Raw genomic sequence first — 22,884 nt, 5'->3', positions numbered from 1 at the left:
TCTGTCTCAAAACAAACAAACAAACAAAAAAACCAAAAACAATTCTCCACTATAGGTTCAGAAATACATTAGAATATGTGGTCCTATTTTCTCTTCATTAAACTTGTAGATCCTGTCTTGGTTTTTATTATTTTGACTAGGAGACTTCACATTATATTCCCACTCACATTATAGGTTAATTAAAACATCAAAATAGTAACCTTGAGTTCTTATCTACTGAACAAGAAAAGCTATGCGAATCTCTAAAGCAGGGGTGTCCAGTCTTTTGGCTTCCCTGGGCCACATTGGAAGAATTGTCTTTGGCCAACATAAAATATGCTAACACAGGCTGGGCGGAGTGGCTCACCCCTGTAATCCCAGCCCGTCGGGAGGCCAAGGTGGGCGGATCACTTGAGGTCATGAGTTTGAGACAAGTCTGGCTAACATGGTAAAATCCTGTTTCAACTAAAAATACAAAAATCAGCCGGGTGTGGTGGTGCATGCCTATAATCCCAGCTAATAGGGAGGCTGAGGCAGGAGAACTGCTTGAACCTGGGAGGCAGAGGCTGCAGTGAGCTGAGATAGTGCCATTGCACTCCAGCCTGGGCAACAGATCAAGACCTTGTCTCAAAAAAATGAATAAATAAAAATACAATATACCAGTAAGAACAGTAGCTGATAGAAAAAAAAGATCTCATCATGTTTTAAGAAAGTTTATGAATTTGTGTTGGGCCCCATTCGCAGCTATCCTGGGCCACATGTGGCCTGAGGGCCACGGGTTGGACAAACTTGGCTCTAAAGCCTGATAAGTACTTGCAAGTTTTTCTTGAAATGTCCTTCTGGATGTATTGGCCTAGAAGCCTTCAAAATTGTATTATAGCACTGGACAGGGGGAAAAAAACAAGGCTTTTAGAATCAAACGGCCTAGAGTCTGAGCCCTGTCTCACCCAGTGACTGTAGGAAGTTATATGTCCTTACTGTATCTCAGTTTCCTTTATCTTTAAAATGGGAAATAAAAAACTGCCTGCTTTCTTAGAATAATTATGAAGAATAAATAAGCTAATCTACATAAATTACATAGAACACTACCTGACACACAGCAAGAATTTGATAAATATTAAATATAATTATTATTTATAGTGTAGGTAATTTTAAGAGTATTGTAGAATTATTTATGGAAACTTACTGATAACATGGAACTTCGTTCTTTCACTAAGTAACTTATCTGTTAGACATGGGTATGTCTAGAACCTACCTGCATTGCTGCATCACCTATTGCACGTCGGATTTCCCTTAGAGTTTGATACTGCTCCAACAGGTGATCACCACAGATGATATCTACCTATGGACATGAAGAGTGTATTAGATTGATTTCTTGCTTCAAAATATCATCTGAAGAAATGAGGAAAAAAAATCAACATAAATTGTTTCCAAACTAGATTTTGTAATTTTATTTTAGACTGATTAAACACTCTTGATAAGAGAGTTTTAGAAACTTTTTACAAAAGTAAATAAGGTAACATGGGAAGAGCATTAGAGGATACAGCAGGACAACAGCACAGTATAATTGATATTCAAAATGATCTCCCTGAATCTCAAAGAAATTAAGTCATGTTAGATGTATTCAACATCAGGTAGCAGAGGAAAGTATATCTTTTTAAATATCTGTGATAAAAATCATTAAGGCCGGGTGCAGTGGCTCACGCCTGTAATCCCAGCACTTTGGGAGGCAGAGGCGGGCAGATCACCTGAGGTCAGGAGTTCCAGACCAGCCTGGCCAACATGGTGAAACCCTGTCTCTACTAAAAATGCAAAAATTAACCAGGCATGGTGGTAATCATGGTGCCTGTAATCCCAGCTACTTAGGAGGCTGAGGCAGGAGAATCACTTGACCCCAGGAGGTGGAGGTTGCAATGAGCCAAGATCACGCCATTGCATTCCAGCCTGGGCCACAGAGCGAGGAGACTCTGTCTTAAAAAAAAAAAAAAATCATTAAAAGGTATTAATGCTTAAAAAGGCAATCATCCATTACTTGAAAAAATTCTCTTATGAGGAATATCTCATTTTCCAACAATGCCATATAAATCATAGTACAACACTGACTTAAAGTTCACACTAAGGAAACTGTTTTGTAGACGGAACAATTTCAACAAGGTCTTTTCAGCCCTTTGGTAATTGCAAAGCTCCAAGATATATCTTTTTTTTTTTTTTTTCCCAAGATAGGGTGTCACTCTGTCACTCAGGCTGGAGTGCAGTGGCCCAGTCATAGCTCATTGCAGCCTCAAACTCCTAGGCTGAGGCAATCCTCCCACCTTAGCAACCCAAGTAGCTGGGACTAGAGGTGTGCACCACCACATCTGGCAAATTGTGTGTTTTTTTGTTTGATTTTTGTTTTTGAGATGGAGTCTCGCTCTGTCGCCCAGGCTGGAGTGCAGTGGCACAATCTCGGCTCACTGCAAGCTTCGCCTCCTGGGTTCACGCCATTCCCCTGCCTCAGCCTCTTGAGAAGCTGGAACTACAGGCGCCTGCCACCATGCCCGGCTAATTTTTTGTATTTTTAGTAGAGACAGAGTTTCAGCATGTTAGCCAGGATGGTCTAGATCTCCTGACCTCATGATCCGCCCGCCTTGGCCTCCCAAAGTGCTGGGATTACAGGTGTGAGCCACCATGCTCAGCCAATTGTGTGGTTTTCTTTTTTCAATTTTTGTACAGACAGGGTCTCGGTATATTGCCCAGGCTGGTCTCAAACTCCTAGTCTTAAGTGATCCTCCTGCCTTGGCCTCCCAAAACACAGGTGTGAGCCAGTGTGCTCCGGCCAATATATTGACTTTTATATAGAATTCTCTAGAGAGAATATTGTTGTATATATACATTTTACTAAGACTCTACTATACTTACTTGCTAAGATAGAAATGCAAATCTTTAATCTTTCACTGAGTACTACTCCCTTCCTATTACCTTAAAATGGGGTTAGATCCTCAACAGCATATATATATATATATATATATATATATATTAGTGAGAGATATATATATCTCACTTAACTGGCTCCATCTCCTAACATTACTATTTAGATTATGGTATGAAATTTCTCCTTGTCTTCCATACCAGAATGTCAATTCTGCTTCCTCTTTCTCCTTTTCCTTTCTTCTTACATGCAATCAATTACAAAGTCCTATTGCTTCTTTCTTCCTATCTCTTGAATTCATATCGTATCTTTCAACTACTGCCTGTAGGCTTAAACCACTAAAACCATCTCCTAGCCACACTTCTTATCTTCAAATACTGTTTACTCCAATAAATTCTATACACTGTCAACATGTTAAACTCTAAAAACAACAGTAATAGCAGCTGCATTTAAATGAGCAGCTACTATGTACAATAAGTTACATATGTATTTGATATGTGTTATCTAATCCTCATATTCCTATGAACTAGGTAACTACAATTCCGATTTTACAGATAGGGAAACTAAGAAGTGAAGACATTAAACTTTCCTGAGGTCACAAAGCTAGTAAATAGCAAAGTCCAGATATAAACCCAGGTCTGTCCAAGATCTAACTTTCTCCAAAGCCTAAATGCCATCTCAGGGGTCGGCAAACCGTTTCTGCAAAGGGCCAAATAATAAATGCTTTAGGCTTTGTGGGCCATAGCATCTCTGTTATAGCTCTTCAATTCAGCTGTTATAGCACAAAAGCAGCCACGGTGTGGCTGTGCTTTCAATTCATTTTGCAAATACCACTCTGTCAATTTAAAAGCTAATGTCTAAAATGCAAAAGTTGTTACTAATCTGAGATTATATAGAATTATGAGATAGAACCCGGGCTGGCATACTCAAGGGCCAAATCTAGCCTGTCACCTGTTTTTAGAGTGGTGTTTCCAAAATGACTTGAAAGTAATGATACCAGATCTTGCACACAGAACTTAGATCCATAAAAAATTAAAGAATTTGGTACCATTGTTTTATTAATTTTTTTTTTTTTTTTAGACAAGAGTCTCACTCTGTCGCCCAGGCTCGGAGTGCAGTGGCACAATCTCAGCACACTGTAATTCCTGCCTCTCAGGTTGAAGCAATTCTCGTGCCTCAGCCTCCCGAGTAGCTGGGATTACAAGGGCGCGCCACCACGCTCGGCTAATTTTTGTATTTTTAGTAGAGATGGGATTTCCCCATGTTGGCCAGCCTGGTCTCAAACTCCTAACCTTAGGTGATCCTCCTACCTCAGGCTCCAGAGTAGCTGGGATTACAGGTATGAGCCTTTATATAATTTTACTTCAAAATGCTAAAAGCCTTAAATTCTATGATGTAAGCAAAAAAGAAACCCACATTTTTAGGTAACAAAATCAACTTAGAAGAAATATACTGTACAAGATGGTGACTATACTTAATAATATATTGTAGGCTGGGTGCGGTGGCTCACGCCTGTAATCCCAGTACTTTGGGAGGCCAAGGCGGGCGGATCACGAGGTCAGGAGATGGAGACCATCCTGGCTAAACGGTGAAACCCTGTCTCCACTAAAAATACAAAAAATTAGCCAGGCACGGTAGTGGGTGCCTGTAGTCCCAGCTACTCAGGAAGCTGAGGCAGGAGAATGGCATGAACCCAGGAGGCAGAGCTTGCAGTGAGCCGAGATCGCGCCACTGCACTCCAGCCTGGGTGACAGAGACTCCGTCTCAAAAACAAACAAACAAACAATAATAATAATAATAATAATAATATATTGTAACTGCTGAATAGAAATTTCAAGTGTTTTCACCACAAAAAATGTGAGGTAATGGTATGTTAATTAGCTCAATTTTGCCATCCCACAATGTATACATATTTCAGAACATCATGTTGTATACAATAAATAGATATGATTTCTTTATTTCATTTCTTTTTTTTTTTTTTTGAGTCAGAGTCTCACTCTGTCACCCAGGCTGGAGTGCAGTGGCGTGGTCTCAGCGCATTGCAACCTCTGCTTCCTGGGTTCAAGGGATCCTCCCACCTCAGCCTCCCAAGTAGCTGGGACTATAGGCATGCGCCACCACGCCCGGCTAATGTTTGTATTTTTACTAGGGACAGGATTTCACCATGTTGGCCAGGCTAGTCTTGAACTCCTGACCTCAGGTGATCCACCCACCTTGGCCTCTGAAAGTGCTGGGATTACAGGGTGAGCCACCTTGCCTGGCCTTCACTTCACTTATTATTTTTTTTTTTTTGAGACAGTGTATTGCTGTCGCTCAGGCTCAGTACAGTGGCACAATCATGGATCACTGTAGCCTCGATCTCCCAGCCTCAAATGATCCTCCCAACCCAGACTCCCTAGGAGCTAGGACTACTAGGATTACAGGTGTGCGCCACCACACCCGGCTAATTTTGGTATTTTTTGTAGAGCTGGGGTTTCGCTATGTTGCCCAGGCTGGTCTCGAACTCCTGGGATCAAGCTATCCACCCACTTTGGCCTCCCAAAGTGCTGGGATTACAGGCGCAAGCCACCACGCCCAACCTAAAATATTTTGTTTCTGTCAATTAAAAAAACAGGCTGGGCACAGTGGCTCATGCCTGTAATCCCAGTACTTTTGGAGGCTGAGGCAGGAGGATCACTTGAGGCCAGGAGTTTGAGACCAGCCTGGGCAAAATGATGAAACCCCATCTCTACTAAAAAATACAAACAGTTTAGCCGGGCATGGTGGTGTGCACCTCTAATCCCAACCACCTGGGAGGCTGAGGCAGGAGAATTGCTGGAACCCAGGAGGTAGAGACCTCAGTGAGTCAAGACTGTGCCACTGCACTCCAGCACGGGTGACAGAGCAAGACTCTGTATCACACACACAAAAAAAGTCCAGCCTGGGCAACACAGTATGTTATCCTTGCCACCAAAAAAAAAAAAAACCCACAAAACACAAAACATACACGCACACACAGACACATAAATAGCCATAGAATAATCTACATTCTAGAGAGGGTCCTCCTGGGTATCACTTCTTATTCTATAATAAGGGCAAGTCTTCTGACTTCTGCTTTTAGAAATAATAGGCTGTTACGGGATCACTCATAATTCTTAATCCAGGAGTCACTAACCAGCTTTGTCTCTAACAAAAACCTAAGAATAACCTCAAGTGTGCTGTGGCTACAAGGTAAAAATAAGTCATTTCTAGTTTTCAGCTGCCATGAGATATAACCAGGATATGTCAAGCTCAGTTAGAGAAGTCATTTCATTGGATTTAGTATATATTTACTACCAGAAAATATTGGTACTAAAAACACTAGCAAACTTTCAGTCCCTTTTTTTTTTGAGTTGGAGTTTCGCTGTTGTTGCCCAGGCTGGAGGGCAGTGGTGCCATCTCGGCTCACCACAACCTCCGCCTCCCAGGTTCAAGCGATTCTCCTGCCTCAGCCTCTCGAGTAGCTGGGATTACAGGCATGCGCCATCACGCCCGGCCAATTTTATATTTTTACTAGAGATGGGATTTACCATGTTGGTCAGACTGGTCTTGAACTCCTGACATCAGGTGATCCACCTGCCTTGGCCTCCCAAAGTGTTGGGATTACAGGCGTGAGCCACCGTGTCCGGCCCCTTTTCTTTTTTTTTTTTTTTTGATATAGAGTCTCCTCTTGTCGCCCAGGTTGGAGTGCAGTGGCATGATCTTGACTCACTGCGACCTCCACCTCCCAGATAAAAGAGATTCTCTTGCCTCAGCCTCCTGAGTAGCCGGGACCACAGGTGTGTGCCACCATACCTGGCTAATTTTTGGTAGAGACGGGGTTTCGCCACGTTGGCCAGGCTGGTCTTGAACTTCTGACCTCAGGTGATCCACCTGCCCTGACCTCCCAAAGTGCTGGGATTACAGGCATGAGCCACTGCACATGGCCAGTCACTGTTTTAACATATCTATTAATTTAACTAACAATACAGTATTTTATTATTTTATTTTACTTTTTTTTGAGACAGGTTATCACTCTGTCACCCAGGCTGGAGTGCAACGGCATGATGTAGGCTGACTGCAACCTCTGTCTCCCAGGTTCATGCAATTCTCCAGCTTCAGCCTCCTGAGTAGCTGGGATTACAGGAGTGTGCCACCATGTCAAGCTATTTTTCATTTTTTAGTAGAGACAGGGTTTCACCATGTTGGCCAGGCTGGTCTCAAACTCCTGACCTCAAATGATCCACCTGCCTTGGCCTCCCAAAGTACTGGGATTATATAGGTGAGTCACTGTGCCCAGCCACAATACACAGTATTTCAGATAAAAATTATTCTATAAAACTTTACACATGATGGAGAATAACAAAAATGCTTTTTAAATTTGACTAATGAAAAAGCAAAGCTATATAAATGTTCATTTTTACTAACTGGACCACATAACTAGAACTATGAGTATATTTTACTTTTATGTTCAATGATACATGAAGTTTGAGGTTTCCATCATGCAACAACAAGAAAATATTATGGCCGGGCGTGGTGGCTCACGCCTGTAATCCCAGCACTTTGGGAGGCCAAGGCGGGCAGATCACAAGGTCAGGAGATGGAGACTAGCCTGAACAACAACATGGTGAAACCCCGTCTCTACTAAAAATACAAAAATTAGCCAGGTGTGGTGGCACAGGCCTGTAATCCCAGCTACTCAGGAAAGTGAGGCAGGAGAATCACTTGAACCCAGGAGGCGAGGTTGCAGTGAGCTGGGACCACCCCACTGCACTCCAGCCTGGGCAACGGTGTGAGACTCCGCCTCAAAAAAAAAAAAAAAAAAAGGAAAGAAAAGAAAAGAAAACATTACATAGCTAGAACAGGAGATCTCTTTTAATCCATAAAAAAAACTAATAGGGTCAGCTGGGCATGGTGGCTCACACCTGTAATCCCAGCACTTTGGGAGGCCGAGGCGGGCGGATCACGAGGTCAGGAGATCGAGACCACGGTGAAACCCCGTCTCTACTAAAAATACAAAAAATTAGCCGGGCGTGGTGGCGGGCGCCTGTAGTCCCAGCTACTCGGAGAGGCTGAGGCAGGAGAATGGTGTGAACTCGGGAGGCGGAGCTTGCAGTGAGCGGAGATCGCGCCACTGCACTCCAGCCTGGGTGACAGAGCGAGACTCCGTCTCAAAAAAAAAAAAAAAAAAAAAAACTAATAGGGTCAGCTGGGCATGGTGGCTCACACCTGTAATCCCAGCACATTGGGAGGCCGAAGTAGGTGGATCACCTGAGGTCAGGAGTTTGAGACCAGCCAGACCAACATGGAGAAACCCCGTCTCTACTAAAAATACAAAATTAGCCAGGCATGGTGGCACCTGCCTGTAATCCCAGCTACTCACTACTCAGGAAGGCTGAGGCAGGAGAATCGCTTGAACCCGGGGGGCAGAGGTTGCAGTGAGCTGAGATCACGCCACTACACTCCAGCCTGGGCGACACAGTGGGACTCAGTCTCAAAAAAAAAAAAAAACTAATTAATAAGGTCCCTATTAGATAAATGTATTTCACTTCTCTAGGTGTCCTGAGCTTTGCTTGTTTTTTTGTTTGTTTTGTTTTGAGACAGAGTCTCGCTCTGTCGTCCAGGCTGGAGTGCAGTAGCGCAATCTCAGCTCACTGCAACCTCTGCCTGCCAGGTTCAAGCAATTCTCCTGCCTCAGCCTCCTGAGTAGCTGGGATTACAGGTGCATGCCAACAGGTCCGGCTAATTTTTGTATTTTTTAGTAGAGATAGGGTTTCACCATGTTGGTCAGGCTGGAACTCCTGACCTCGTGATCCACCCACCTCAGCCTCCCAAAGTGCTGGGATTACAGGTGTAAGCCACTGCGCCCGGCTGAGCTGCTTGTTATACTTGAACAACTAATAAATGCAAGGATGTCCTATACAGAAAAGTGGATGATAAGCAATATTTTTCTCTACTACCAAACTGGAAAGAGCTGGAACTGAGGCCTCTTTAATATTTCTCCTATCTTCAGCTTTTCTCTAACACTAATAGATTGCCATCGGTGGCAGTAGGAAATGGATACTAGCCTCGCACGGTGGCTAACTCCTATAATCCTAGTGCTTTGGGAAGCTGAGGCAAGAGGATTACTTGAGGCCAGGAGTTTGAGACCAGCCTGGACAACATAGCAAGACCGCATCTCTTAAAAAAAATTAGCTGGGCATGGTGGCATGTGCCTCTAGTCCTAACTACTCAGGAGGCTGAGACAGGAGGGAGGACCACCCAAGCCCAGGAAAACCTCAACGTTGTCGTGAGCCACGATCATGTCAATGTACTTCAGCCTGGGCAACAGAAACAGACCCTGTCTCAAAAAAAGAAAAAAAAAAGAAATGGAAAGTAATCAAATGTGATTAAAGCTGGAGGTGTGAATCACTATGCATCAATATTAAATTAGCATTAACAATGTCTGGGCACGGTGGCTCACACCTGTAATCCCAGCACTTTGGGAGGCTGAGGCGGGAGGATCACGAGGTCAGGAGATTGAGACCATGGTGAAACTCCGTCTCTACTAAAAATACAAAAAAAAAAAAATTAGCCAGGTGCAGTGGCAGGCGCGTGGCATGAACCTGGGAGGCGGAGCTTGCAGTGAGCTGAGATCGTGCCACTGCACTCCAGCCTGGGTGAAAGAGCGAGACTCCTTCTCAAAAAAAAAAAAAAAAAAAAAAAAAAAGGTCGGGCGCGGTGGCTCACGCCTGTAATCCCAGCACTTTGGGAGGCCGAGGCAGGCGGATCACGAGGTCAGGAGATCGAGACCATCCTGGTTAACACGGTGAAACCCCGTCTCTACTAAAAATACAAAAAAAAAATTAGCCGGGCGCAGTGGCGGGCGCCTGTAGTCCCAGCTACTTGGGGGGCTGAGGCAGGAGAATGGCGTGAACCCAGGAGGCGGAGCTTGCAGTGAGCCGAGATTGCGCCACTGCACTCCGGGCTGGGCGAAAGAGTGAGACCCCGTCTCAAAAAAAAAAATAAAATAAATAAAAAAAAAAATGTCTACAACATCATAAAACAGAAATAATTGCATGAAATCCTACAGAGTTCTTTCTTCAGTGTGCTAAAGGTAAGCTCATAACTTTACCTATTCTTTTACATATATGTACTGTACCTGACAAGCTGGATCAAGACCCATTTTTCTTCTGAGGAATTTTTCTACATGTCCAATAGTTGCTTCTCCTGAAACTCGAACAAACTTCTTTTCCAATGGCTACAAAAATAGACAGATAAAACTATTTTTAGGTTAAATATACCTGTACATGCATGAGGTATGTGTATATATATGTAATGTGTAAACATTAAAGAAAGTTTTATAGCAAAGATGATTCAATACACTCTTGAAAAAACTTACTATGAAACAAGTTAATACACGTATCAGAGAAGAAAAATGGAAATTCTGCTTAGCTTTCCCTTTCTGAAAAGTATGTCAAAAATTTTTCTAAATAGGCTTGCTGGTTTATTTTATGTTTCATTGAAAAAACAAAACTCAGAGTAAAATTTATTCATTCATTTCAAGTACTGAACTTACACTTTAAAGACACAGAGAAAACACCCATCAAATGTCTAAAGCAACTGTGAGGCCGCGCATGATGGCTCACACCTGCAATCCCAGCACTTTGGGAGGCAGAGGCAGGCAGATCGTTTGAGGTCAGGAGTTCGAGACCAGCCTGACCAACATGGAGAAACCCCATCTCTACTAAAAATACAAATTAGCTGGGCATGGTGGTGCATGCCTATAATCCCAGCTACTCAGGAGGCTGAGGCAGGAGAATCGCTTGAACCCGGGAGGCAGAGGTTGCGGAGAGCCAAGATCGTGCCATTGTACTGCAGTCTGGGCAACAAGAGCAAAACTCCGTCTAAAAAAACAAACAAACAGACAAAAAACCCAAAAAACTGCAAGGAAGAAAAAACAAGATGGAAGACGAATGGCGAGACTAAAAAACATTAACGGGTGTAAATGACAAATACATTAACCAATTACAATGTATGGACCTTACTGAACCCTGATTGAAAAACTATCAACAATTTTCAGGGGACAATCTAGGAAATTTAAATAGTACATGAATATCTGATCAAGGGATTATCATTAATTTAAAAAACTGTAGTATCATTACTATGTTGCCATAAAAGGACACTTAACATGAATTTATAATTATTGGAGTGGTGTGTACATGGGAGTTTATTATACTATTCTGCCTACTTTTGTATAAGTTTAAAAATTTTCATAATAAAGAGATTTTTTTTTCTTTTTCTTTTTTTTTTTTTTTTTTTTTTTTTTTTTTTTTTGAGACGGAGTCTGGCTCTGTCACCCAGGCTGGAGTGCAGTGGCACAATCTCGGCTCACTGCAAGCTCCACCTCCCGGGTTCACGCCATTCTCCTGCCTCAGCCTCCCGAGTAGCTGGGACTACAGGCGCCCGCCAACACGCCCTGCTAATTTTTTTTTGTATTTTTAGTAGAGACGGGGTTTCACCGTGTTAGCCAGGATGGTCTCGATCTCCTGACCTCGTGATCCGCCCACCTCGGCCTCCCAAAGTGCTGGGATTACAGGCTTGAGCCACCGCGCCCGGCTTCTTTTTCTTTTTTGAGACGGAGTCTCTCACTCTGTCACCCAGGCTGGAGTGCAATGGTGCAATCTCAGCTCACTGCAAGCTCCGCCTCCCAGGTTCACGCTATTCTCCTGCCTCAGTCTCCCAAGTAGCTGGGACTACAGGCGTGTACCACTACGCCCAGCTAATTTTTTTTTTTTTTTTTTCAGTAGAGACAGGGTTTCACTGTTAGCCAGCATGGTCTCAATCTCCTGACCTCGTGATCCACCCGCCTCAGCCTCCCAAAGTGCTGGGATTACAGGTATGAGCCACTGCGCCCGGCCAGGGATTTCTTTTTTAAGTGAAAAATAAAAAGATCACTATCTAGACACATGTGGCTGGAATGTGGGACCCAACAGTTTGAGGCGTAGGAGGTGATAAGTAGATGACAGAGTTTGAAAGTAAAAACTAATGCTTACCCAGCTCCCATCTCTCTGAGACAACTAATGATGCTACGACCTCACGCAAATGAAAAGCTGAAGTAATCAGAACTAAACAGTCCCTTACAGGAAAAGCACAAAGTGTTTTTTTAGGACTTACAGACTGGGAGCCTAGAATGGCTACCTATGGAACCGAGGCACACATTTGTTCCATCTTACAGCACTCAGCTTTCCTATCTGTACAGTAGTTTGTTCTTAAGAACTTTCCCAACTAAAACTCATAGAGTCTATATTAGATAGGTATTTTATTTTTCTAGGTGTCTTGGGCTTGCTTGTTATACTTGAGCAACTGATAAATGGTCTGCCCGTTATTACCACAGTACAGCATATAGAATAGGTGTTGAGTGTAGGCACTCCAGGCAGACTACCTGGGCTCAAACCCTGGTTCTGCCATTTTCTAATAGTGAGTCTTTGGGCAAGTTCCTGAACTTGTCTGTGTCTCTATTTGGAAAACAGATAAAAATAGCACCTGCTTCATACAATTATCATGAAAATAAGTTAATGTATGTAAATAACTAATAAAAATACCTGTCACATAGTAAGCACTGAAGAGTTGTTAGTGTTGTGAGCCATTTGTCTCTAAGATTATTTGCATCATTTTCCTCTTTATGTAAAGGATTTTAACTTTTTTTGTTTGTTTTTTGTTTTTGAGATGGAGTCTTGCTCTGTCGCCCAGGCTGGAGTGCAGTGGAGCGATCGTGGCTCACTGCAACCTCTGCCTTCCGGATTCAAGAGATTCTCTTGCCTCAGCCTCCCAAGTAGCTGGGAATACAGGCATGTGCCACCACGCTAATTTTTGTATTTTTAGTAGAGACGAGGTTTCACTGTGTTAGCCAGGATGGTCTCGATCTCCTGACCTCGTGATCCACCAGCCTCGGCCTCCCAAAGTGCTGGGATTACAGGTGTGAGCCACTGCACCCGGCGGATTTTAACTTTTGAGATGGAGTCTCACTCTGCCACCCAAGCTGGAGTGCAGTGGCGCAATCTCGGCTCACTGCAACCTCTGCCTCTTGGGTTCAAGTGATTCTCCTATCTCAACCTCCCAAGTAGCTGGGACTACAGGTACCCGCCACCAACGTCTGGCTAATTTTGTATTTTTAGTAGAGATGGGGTTTCATCATACTGGTCAGGCTGGTCTCGAACTCCTGACCTCAGGTGATCCACCCGCCTTGGCCTCCCAAAGTGCTGGGATTACAGGCGTGAGCCACTGCACCCGGCCCCAATTTCTTAAACTTAGTAGAAAATGATTTTATTGTTCTATAGGGCTGTCATTACTAAAGAGAAAACTAAAAGATTTCATGAAAAAAATATAACCAGTAAGGTGCTCAAACAAAAATTCTAACATAAGCATATACATATATATGTTTTTCAGATGGAGTTTCACTCGTTGCCCAGGCTGGAGTGGAATGGCGTGGTCTTGGCTCACTGCTACCTCTACCTCCCGGGTTCAAGCGATTCTCCTGCCTCAGCCTCCCAAGTAGCTGGGATTACAGGCGTGAGCTACCACACTAATTTCTGTATTTTTAGTAGAGACAGGGTTTCACCATGTTGGCCAGGCTGGTTTCAAACTCCTGACCTCAGGTGATCCGCCCACCTCGGCCTCCCAAAGTGCTGGGATTATAGGCGTGAGCCACCGTGCCCGGCCAGTTTTTTGGTTGTTTGTTTGTTTTTGAGAGAGTCTCGCTCTGTCACCTGGGCTGGAGTGGAGTCGCACGAACTTGGCTCACTGCAAACTCTGCCTCCTGAGTTCACGCCATTCTCCTGCCTCAGCCTCCCGAGTAGCTGGGACTACAGGCGTCTGCCACCATGCCCGGCTAATTTTTTGTATTTTTAGTAGAGACGGGGTTTCACCGTGTTAGCCAGGACGGTCTCGATCTCCTGACTCGTGATCCGCCTGCCTCAGCCTCCCAAAGTGCTGAGATTACAGGTGTGAGCTACCGTGCCCGGCCTGTTTTTTGTTTTTTTTTTTTTTGAGATGAAGTCTTGCTCTAGCCCAGGCTGGAGTGCAGTGGCGCAATCTTGGCTCACTGCAGCCTCTGCCTCCTGGGTTCAAGCAATTCTCCTGCCACAGCCCTCCTGAGTACCTGGAATTACAGGCATGCATCACCATACCGGGCTAATTTTTGTATTTTCAGTGGAGACAAGGTTTCCCCATGTTGCCCAGGCTGGTCTCAACTCCTAACTTCAAGTGATCCTTCCGTCGTGGTCTCCTAGAGTGCTGGGATTACAGGCGACAGCCACCACACCTAGCCAAGCATATATTGTTTCAACCAGATACATTTTTATATCCCCAAAATGTTTACACCAAGCAAATTACAAACAATGTTTCTATTCAAAGTTTCTATTGAATCTTGGCTTAGGTATTAAAAAAAAAATCAACAGCTTTATTGAGATGTAATTCACATACTATTAAATTCACTCTTTAAAAGTGTACAATTAAATGGATTTTAGTATATCTACAAAGTTTTGCAACCATCACTGCTATGTAATTTCAGAATATTTTCATTACCCTAAAAAAAAGCCTGGCTGGGCAAGGTGGCTCATGCCTGTAATCTCAGCACTTTGGGAGGCCAAGGCAGGTGGATCACCTGAGGTCAGGAGTTCAAGACCAGCCTGGCTAACATGGTGAAACTCTGTTTCTACTAAAAATACAAAAAATTAGCTGGGCGTGGTGGGGTGCGCCTGTAATACCAGCTACTTGGGAGGCTGAGGCAGGAGAATTGCTTGACCCCGGGAGGCAGAGGTTGCAGTGAGCCGAGATTGCGCCACTGCACTCCAGCCTGGGTGACAGAGTGAGACTCCATCCCCAAAAAGAAAAAAAGAAACCTGTACCTCTTGGTAGTCACTCCCCATTCAGCCTCTTCCCTAAGCCTCTGCCAACCACAAATCTGCTTTCTGCTCTTGTGGATTTTCTTGTTCTGCACATTTCAGATAAATGAAATCATATAATATATGGATGGCCTTTTGTGACTGGCTTCTTTTCCTTAGCATCATGTTTTCAATGTTTACCCATGTCAGACCATGTATCAGTATCATGTTTTCAATGTTTACCCATGTCAGACCATGTATCAGTACTTCATTCCTTTTTACTGTCAAATAATACTCTATTATATGAAGATACATTTTGTTTATCCATTCATCAGCTAATAGGTTATATACATTGTTTCCAATTTGGGGTTATTATGTTTTTTGAGACAGAGGTCCGCTCTTTCGCCTAAGCCGGAGTGAAGTGGCACAATCTCAGCTCACTTCGCTGAGTTCTCCGCCCTCCGGGTTCAAGTGATTCTCTTGCCTCAGCCTCCCAAGTAGCTGGGATTATAGGTGCCCACCACCATGCCTGGCTAATTTTTGTATTTTTAATAGAGATAGGGTTTTGGCATGTTGGCCAGGCTAGTCTCGAACTCCTGAACTCAGGAGATCCACCTGCCTTGGGCTCCCAGCGTGCTAGGATTACAGGCATGACCCAATGTCCCCAGCCCAATTTGGGGTTATTATTAAAAATATATATATTTTTCAAATCAAATCCAAATAATGTGCATACAATGTAATTAATTTATATGTCCCTTAAGTTACTTTTATCAATAGGTTTCACCTGTAGGTTTATTCTTCATCTCTTTCCTTTTTAATTTATTTGCTGAAGAAACAGAATTGGTTGCTAAGCAGTTTTCCACTATCTTGCTCTGGCTTATTACGTTCCTACAGTGTCATTTAATACATCTCTCTCTTTTTTTTTTTGAGACGGAGTCTCGCTGTGTCACCCAGGCTGGAGTGCAGTGGTGAGATCTTGGCTCACTACAAGCTCCGCCTCCCAGGTTCATGCTATTCTCCTGCCTCAGCCTCCAGAGTAGCTGGGACTACAGGCACCTGCCACCACGCCCGGCTAATTTTTTTTGGATTTTTAGTAGAGACGGGGTTTCACTGTTAGCCAGGATGGTCTCGATCTCCTGACCTCGTAATCTGCCCACCTCGGCCTCTCAAAGTGCAGGGATTACAGGCGTGAGCCACCGCACCCGGCCTAATACATCTGTTTGTCCCCTGTATTTCTTGTAAATTAGTAATTAAATCTAGAAGCATAATCACTTTCCTATATGTTTTGGCAAGAACACTTCAAGGTGATATTGCTATCATGTTTTCTGACGTGTAAGAACCACAACTATATATTCTGGGTTGCACATGTGTTTTTGAGGAAGCAGTAGACTAATACATTATCTTTTCTGTTTTTAAGACAGAGTCTTACTCTGTCATCTAGGCTACAGTATAGTGATGCAATCATAGCTCACTGCAGCCTCAATCTCCTAGGCTCACGTGATCCTGCCACCTTAGCTTCCTGAGTAGCTGGAACTACAGGCCCATGCCACCACGCAGAGCTAACATTTTTATTTTTGAGAGACAGGGTATTCCTATGTTGCCCAGATTGGTCTTGAACTCCTGGCTCCAACCAATCCACCTACATTGGCCTCCCAAAGTACTGGGATTACAGATGTGAGCCAACGAACCCGGCCTAATATTTCAATTCATTCTCTAATTCTTTCTTCGTGAGGTTTTAAAACTCTGTTGGACTGACTACTGCAGGTTATTAGACAGACATCTTCAGGGAACACTGGTAGCATATATCCCTGTGCTTAAACCATACAAAAATGTATCTGCCACTATCCCACCCACTACATGGCTATGAGAATTTCCTAAAGCTGAACACGAGTGGTTTGATGTTTTACAACTTATAAGAGGTTCAACGCTATCAAAAATCATGGGGATTTATGGTCGGGCACAGTGGCTCACACCTGTAATCCCAGCACTTTGGGAGGCCCAGGTGGGTGGGTCACCAGAGGTCAGGAGTTTGAGAATAGCCTGGCTAACATGGTGAAACACCCTCTCTACTAAAAATGCAAAACTAGCCGGGCGTGGTGGTGCATGCCTGTAATCCCAGCTACTCAGGAGGCTAAGGCTGGGTTCAAGAATCGCTTGAACCCAGATGGCGGAAGTTGCAGGGAGCAAAGATTGCGCCACTGCGCTCCAGCCTGGGCCACAGAAGAAGACTCCATAAAAAAAAATCGCAAGGACTTAAAACTGCATTCCCTCTATCACATCAATCTCTGAGACATATGTATAATATGCTTCATCCAGAGAATTACCTATCTCTTCCTATGCTTTAATTCATGTCTCTGAGCTAGTGTGTTCATAAAACAGTACAGTATATCCAACTAGGTATAATTCACCTAACTTTCAGTACAGACTCTTGACAAAGTCACTGAAAATCTAAACAGATCAAAGTCACCTATTCCTTGTATATTTACCTCCCAAGTAACTATAAGGTCTGATTTACCCCTTTTGAAAAAATTACCTTTTCCTGATGACTCACATTATAGTAGTAACACTGTATACAGTGGTACCTGTGATTTTGGAATCTTTAAATCAACTCTGAACTTAAATATGTTACAAAGGAGTTCATTCTTACCTCTAAAACTTCAGTGAATAATTGAAGTAACAAGTAGGGCAAAATAACTTGAGCAAAAAATGTTACATGCAAATAAAATTTTAAGCTCATATTTAACTCTAAATGTCAACTACGCAAAAAATGCTTTGAGACATTTTTTATCATCAAATTAACATAGCATTTGGTTTTAGTTTTAAAAAGTATTCACTTAATTTTCCTTAGACTACTGTTCTGAATGAACCAATCCCTACTTAACTTTTATTCATACATCTATAAAAATATTATTAAATGTACTTCATATTTAAATAACTTATTTATACAATCTCCATTTGGTTGCTAATCTGACTCGAATTTGTGTGCTACAGAGTCCTCTTGTGAAATGAATGAAAAAAAAAGTAAAATACCTTAAAATGTCCCGTGCCTTCATTAGCACTGAAAAATGAGAGCAAAATTAATCAATATTTAATACTTTAAGCTATATGTTAATCATAAAACAACATATATAAATATTTGAGAAACATCAATTCATTGTAATTCTAGAACACAGTCACCTGAAGTTTTATGAAATAAACAAATGTAATTGTCATTTCTGCCACCTAGTGGTTAAGGTAAAGGCAGTTTTATCCAGTATTTTACACTACTTTCTATACTTAATTTTAGAAGTTAAAAGTATATTTTTTTGATGGAAAATATGAGAATTTACTTACTTCTTCCAGCTTTATTAGGGGATAATAGACAAATTAAAATTGTGTATATCTATAGGTTTTAAGATACATATATACTGTAAACTAATAAAATCAAGCAAATCAACATATCTATCAGCTCACATACTTATTTTACTGTAGTGAGAACATTTAGGATCTACTCTTAGCAATTTTCAAGTATATAATACATTATTAACTGTAGTCATCATGATGTACAATAGATCTCCAGGAAAAAGTACATTCTTAAATATTAGATTCCCCCTCACCCCACATTTAGCATCCTAACATTTTACAGCTTAAAGTCTAATTTCATGTTTTTCTTTTAATCATCATTAATGTGATTTTTCTCTCTATAGTAACATTTACAATATAAAATTTCTTACAAGAAGGCTGCTACGCTTCCTATTGCTTGTCTCGCAGAATAATTACCTGGACATAATTTTACTCAGTTTCCTTTTCACCTAGAAGCCTACAGATTTCTTGGTTAAATCAATTACTTTTAAGCCATGAGGGAAGACAAGGGGATCTAACTTTTTGTTGAGAAAGTACTATGGGCATTGAATTAGGTATTCATACGCATATGCATGTTTTTCATTTAGTCCTCACAATAGCCCCGCAAATGAGGTATTAGACCCCTTTCTATAGATGAAAAAAAATTAAGCTCACAGAGGTCATAACTTGCTTTGGGTCACACAGATATGGTAGGTAATAAAACTGAAATTCACACTCAGGTGTGCCTAACATCAAAGCCAATGTTCTTTCTTCCTTATGTTGTGAAGATTAGACAAGTTCACAATTGCATCACCTCTATTCTTTTTTTTCTTTCATTTTTTTCTTTAAGAGATAGGGTCTTGCTCTATCACCCAGGCAGGAGTGTAGCGGCTCACTGCAGCTTCAACCTTCTGGGCTTAAGTGAACTTCTTGCCTTAGCCTACCTGAGCAGCTGGGAGTACAGATATGTGCCACCATGCATGGCTAATTAAAAAAAAAAAAAAAAAAAAATTTAAGAGATACGGTCTCACTATGTTGGCCAGGCTGGTCTCAAACTCCTGGCCTCAAGTCATCCTCCTGCCTTAGCCTCCCCAAGTGCTGGAATTACAGGTGTGAGCCACCACACCCAGACTCCAAAACACTCATTTTTTTTTTTTTTTTTTTTTTGAGACGGAGTCTCACTGTCACCCAGGCAGGAGTGCAGTGGCGTGATCTCAGCTCATTGCAACCTCTGCCTCCCGGGTTCAAGCGATTCTCTTGCCTCAGCCTCCCGAGTAGCTGGGACTACAGGCACCCACCACCACACCTGGCTAATTTTTGTATTTTTAGTATAGACGGGGTTTCACCATGTTGTTCAGGATGGCCTTGATCTCTTGACCTCGTGATCTGCCCACCTTGGCCTCCCAAACTGCTAGGATTACAGGCGTGAGCCACCATGCCTGGCAAAGTACTCTTTATAAGAAAAAAATAGGGTGGGCATGGTGGCTGATGCCTGTAATCCCAGCACTTTGGGAGGCCAAGGTGGGCAGATAATGAGGTCAGGAGTTCAAGACCAGCCTGGCCAACATAATGAAACCCCATCTCTACTAAAAATACAAAAAATTAGCTGGGCATGGTGGTGCATGCCTGTAATCCCAGGTACTTGGGAGGCTGAGGCAGGAGAACTGCTTGAACCCGGGAGGCGGAGGATGCAGTGAGCCGAGATTGTGTCACTGTACTCCAGCCCGGTGACAGTGCGAGACTCCATCTCAAAAAAATAAAAAAAAAGAGGCCAGGCGCGGTGGCTCATGCCTGTAATCCTAGCACTTTGGGAGGCCAAGACGGGTGGATTGCCTAAGCTCAGGAGTTCGAGACCAGCCTGGGCAACAAATTAGCCAGGCGTGGTGGTGTGCATCTGTAGTCCCAGCTACTCAGGAGGCTGAAGCAGGAGAATTGCTTGAAATCAGGAGGTGAAGGTTGCAGGGAGTCAACCTGGGCACTCCAGCCTGGGCAACAGAGCCAGACTCCGTCTCAAAAAAAAAAAAATAAAATAAATTAAAAATAAATAAATAAAAAGAAAAAAGTAATAGAGATACAGAAATATATATTTATATATTATAAATAAACCTATAAATGATATATTATTTTATATGAAATTATATCAATATATAAACTGTAAATCCGTAAATGTACATATAAATATAAAATATACACATAAGTAGAATGTTAAATTATCATATTATCTTAGAGTTATAAAATAAAACATCCCATTCATTATAAGAATTATCTCTGTAGAATACCTGGTACATGGGCATCGGCTTCTGCCTGAATATCTAAAGACAGCTTAACTGACAAGTCAGCAATTTCATTCGTGGGTGACTTTGTTAGAAATTGCTTGCTTGCGGTGCAGGAAATCAACATGGCACATGGATACATATGTAACAAACCTGCACATTGTGCACATGTACCCTAAAACCCTAAAGTATAAAAAAAAAAAAAAAAAAATCCTAAACAAAAAAAAAAAAGAAATTGCTTGCTTGCGGCCAGGTGCGGTGTGTCATGCCTGTAATTTCAGCACTCTGGGAGGCCGAGGTAGGTGGATCACTTGAGGTCAGGAGTTTGAGACATGCCTGGCCAACATGGTAAACCTCTGTTTCCACTAAAAATACAAAAATTAGCCAGGCTTGTTGGCATATGCCTGTAATCCTAGCTACTCAAGAGGCTGAGGCAGGAGAATCACCTGAACCCGGGAGGCGGAGCTTGCAGTGAGCCGAGGTTGTACCACTGCACTCCAGCCTGGGTGATAGAGCCAGACTCCATCTCAAAAAAGCAAAAAAAAATTACTTGCTTCCACTTAATCAAACACGCTTCACCCTGTAACATATACCTAGAAGTCATAGTTTTGTCTTCTGGTATTGTGAATCAGACCAATTTTTCTTTTATTTGGTAACCCTTTAAAGATTTTAAACTAATTTGAGGGACTTACCATTGCTTTATTTCCAAACGAAATATTTTTGTTCCTTCCGCTACCACATATGACATATTTTCAAACTTTTACCATTCTGGTTATACCTGTTTACGAACATCTCTCTTAAAATATGGTACCCAGAGCTGAACACAATACTCTTGTTGGACTAAGGCAGCATAGAGTGGGATACTCTAGGGTTTACTAAACACCACTGAGCTTAAAATGGCATTAAATATTTGCTGTATCACACATCTCGTAAGATTCCATTTTGTTTGGTATGCAGGTGTATGTACTATAGCACCACGGACCACTTTAACCTTTATTTTTGAACGACCCTGCATTATTTCAATACTCATATTGATAATAATTCAGACTTAAGAATATCATATGCTGATTCTTACAACAGTCCTTTGAGTTGCTATTGTAACCTCCAGTTTAGAAATACAGAAACTGATTATCAGTTCAGAGAAGTTACATCCCAAGGGTTACCTACTCTGAGTTAGTCTTCAAAACCTATACTCTTTCAACATACTATACTGTCTGTCTTGGGTTATTTCTTTTTATAATCTATTTTACACATAGAAACTATAGAACAAGGCCGGGCGCGGTGGCTCATGCCTGTAATCCCAGCACTTTGGGAGGCCGAGGCGGGCGGATCACGAGGTCAGGAGATCGAGACCATCCTGGCTAACATGGTGAAACCCCGTCTCTACTAAAAATACAAAAAATTAGCCGGGTGTGGTGATGGGCGCCTGTAGTCCCAGCTACTCGGGAGGCTGAGGCAGGAGAATGGCGTGAACCTGGGAGGCGGAGCTTGCAGTGAGCCAAGATTGCGCCACTGCACTCCAGCCTGGGCGACACAGCGAGACGACACGGCGAGACTCCATCTCAAAAAAAAAAAAAAAAAAAAAAAACTATAGAACAAAAAGGATAAGAGTCTATATTAAGATCATAAAGCCAGGCACGGTGGCTCACGCCTGTAATCCCAGCACTTTGGGAGGTTGAGGTGGGTGGATAACCTGAGGTCAGGAGTTCGAGACCAGCCTGACCAACAAGGAGAAACCCCGTCTCTACTAAAAATACAAAATTAGTTGAGCGTGGTGGTGCATGCCTGTAATCCCAGTTACCCAGGAGGCTGATGCAGGAGAATTGCTTGAACTCAGGAGGCAGAGGTTGCAGTGAGTCGAGATCATGCCACTGCACTCCAGCCTTGACAACAAGAGCAAAATCCTGTCTCAAACAAAACAAAACAAAAACAAACAAACAAACAAACAAATCGGTCAGCTGCAGTGGCTCATGCCTGTAATCCCAGCACTTTAGGAGGCCAAGGCAGGGAGATCACGAGGTCAGGAGATCGAGACCATCCTGGCTAACATGGTGAAACTCTGTCTCTACTAAAAATAAAAAAAAATTAGCCGGGTGTGGTGGCAGGCGCCTGTAGTCCCAGCTACTAGGGAGGCTGAGGCAGGAGAATGGCATGAACCCAGGAGGTGGAGCTTGCAGTGAGCTGAGATCGCGCCACTGCACTCCAGCCTGGGCAACAGAGCAAGACTCCATCTCAAAAAAAAAAAAAAAAAAAAAAAAAGACCATAAAACACGCATACCCTGTTGCACGCAGTGGCTCACGCCTGTAATCCCAATACTTTGGGAGGCCAAGGTGGGTGAATCACCTGAGGTCAGGAGTTCAAGACCAGCCTGGCCAACATGATGAAACCCCATCTCTACTAAAAATATAAAAACTTAACCGGGCATGGTGGCACGCACCTGTAATCCCAGCTACTGGGGAGGCTAAGGCAGGAGAATCGCTTGAACCCTAGAGGCAGAGGTTGCAGTGAGCCGAGATCGTACCACTACACTCCAGCCTGGGC

General features: G+C 42.8%; 1 protein-coding gene across 5 annotated transcripts in view; it reads right to left on the bottom strand.

Moving 5' to 3' along the window:
* Positions 1–22,884, bottom strand: part of PCGF6 (polycomb group ring finger 6) — a 47,252-nt gene that overhangs the window by 10,141 nt on the left and 14,227 nt on the right. For 3 of the 5 annotated variants that reach the window (XM_055250360.2, XM_055250367.2, XM_055250397.2), the window contains 3 exons: positions 17,779–17,806; positions 10,026–10,124; positions 1,235–1,321 (listed from right to left, as the gene is read on the bottom strand). In XM_055250360.2, coding sequence (XP_055106335.1) covers positions 1,235–1,321; positions 10,026–10,124; positions 17,779–17,806 — 214 coding nt within the window. The remainder of the gene's footprint in view (positions 1–1,234; positions 1,322–10,025; positions 10,125–17,778; positions 17,807–22,884) is intronic. The other 2 variants (XM_055250376.2, XM_055250385.2) reach the window with 1 other exon arrangement.

Source organism: Symphalangus syndactylus, chromosome 2 (genome assembly GCF_028878055.3).
Source record: "Symphalangus syndactylus isolate Jambi chromosome 2, NHGRI_mSymSyn1-v2.1_pri, whole genome shotgun sequence".
NCBI classification, from domain to species: Eukaryota; Metazoa; Chordata; class Mammalia; order Primates; family Hylobatidae; genus Symphalangus; species Symphalangus syndactylus.
This window is presented reverse-complemented; position numbering and strand designations above follow the sequence as displayed.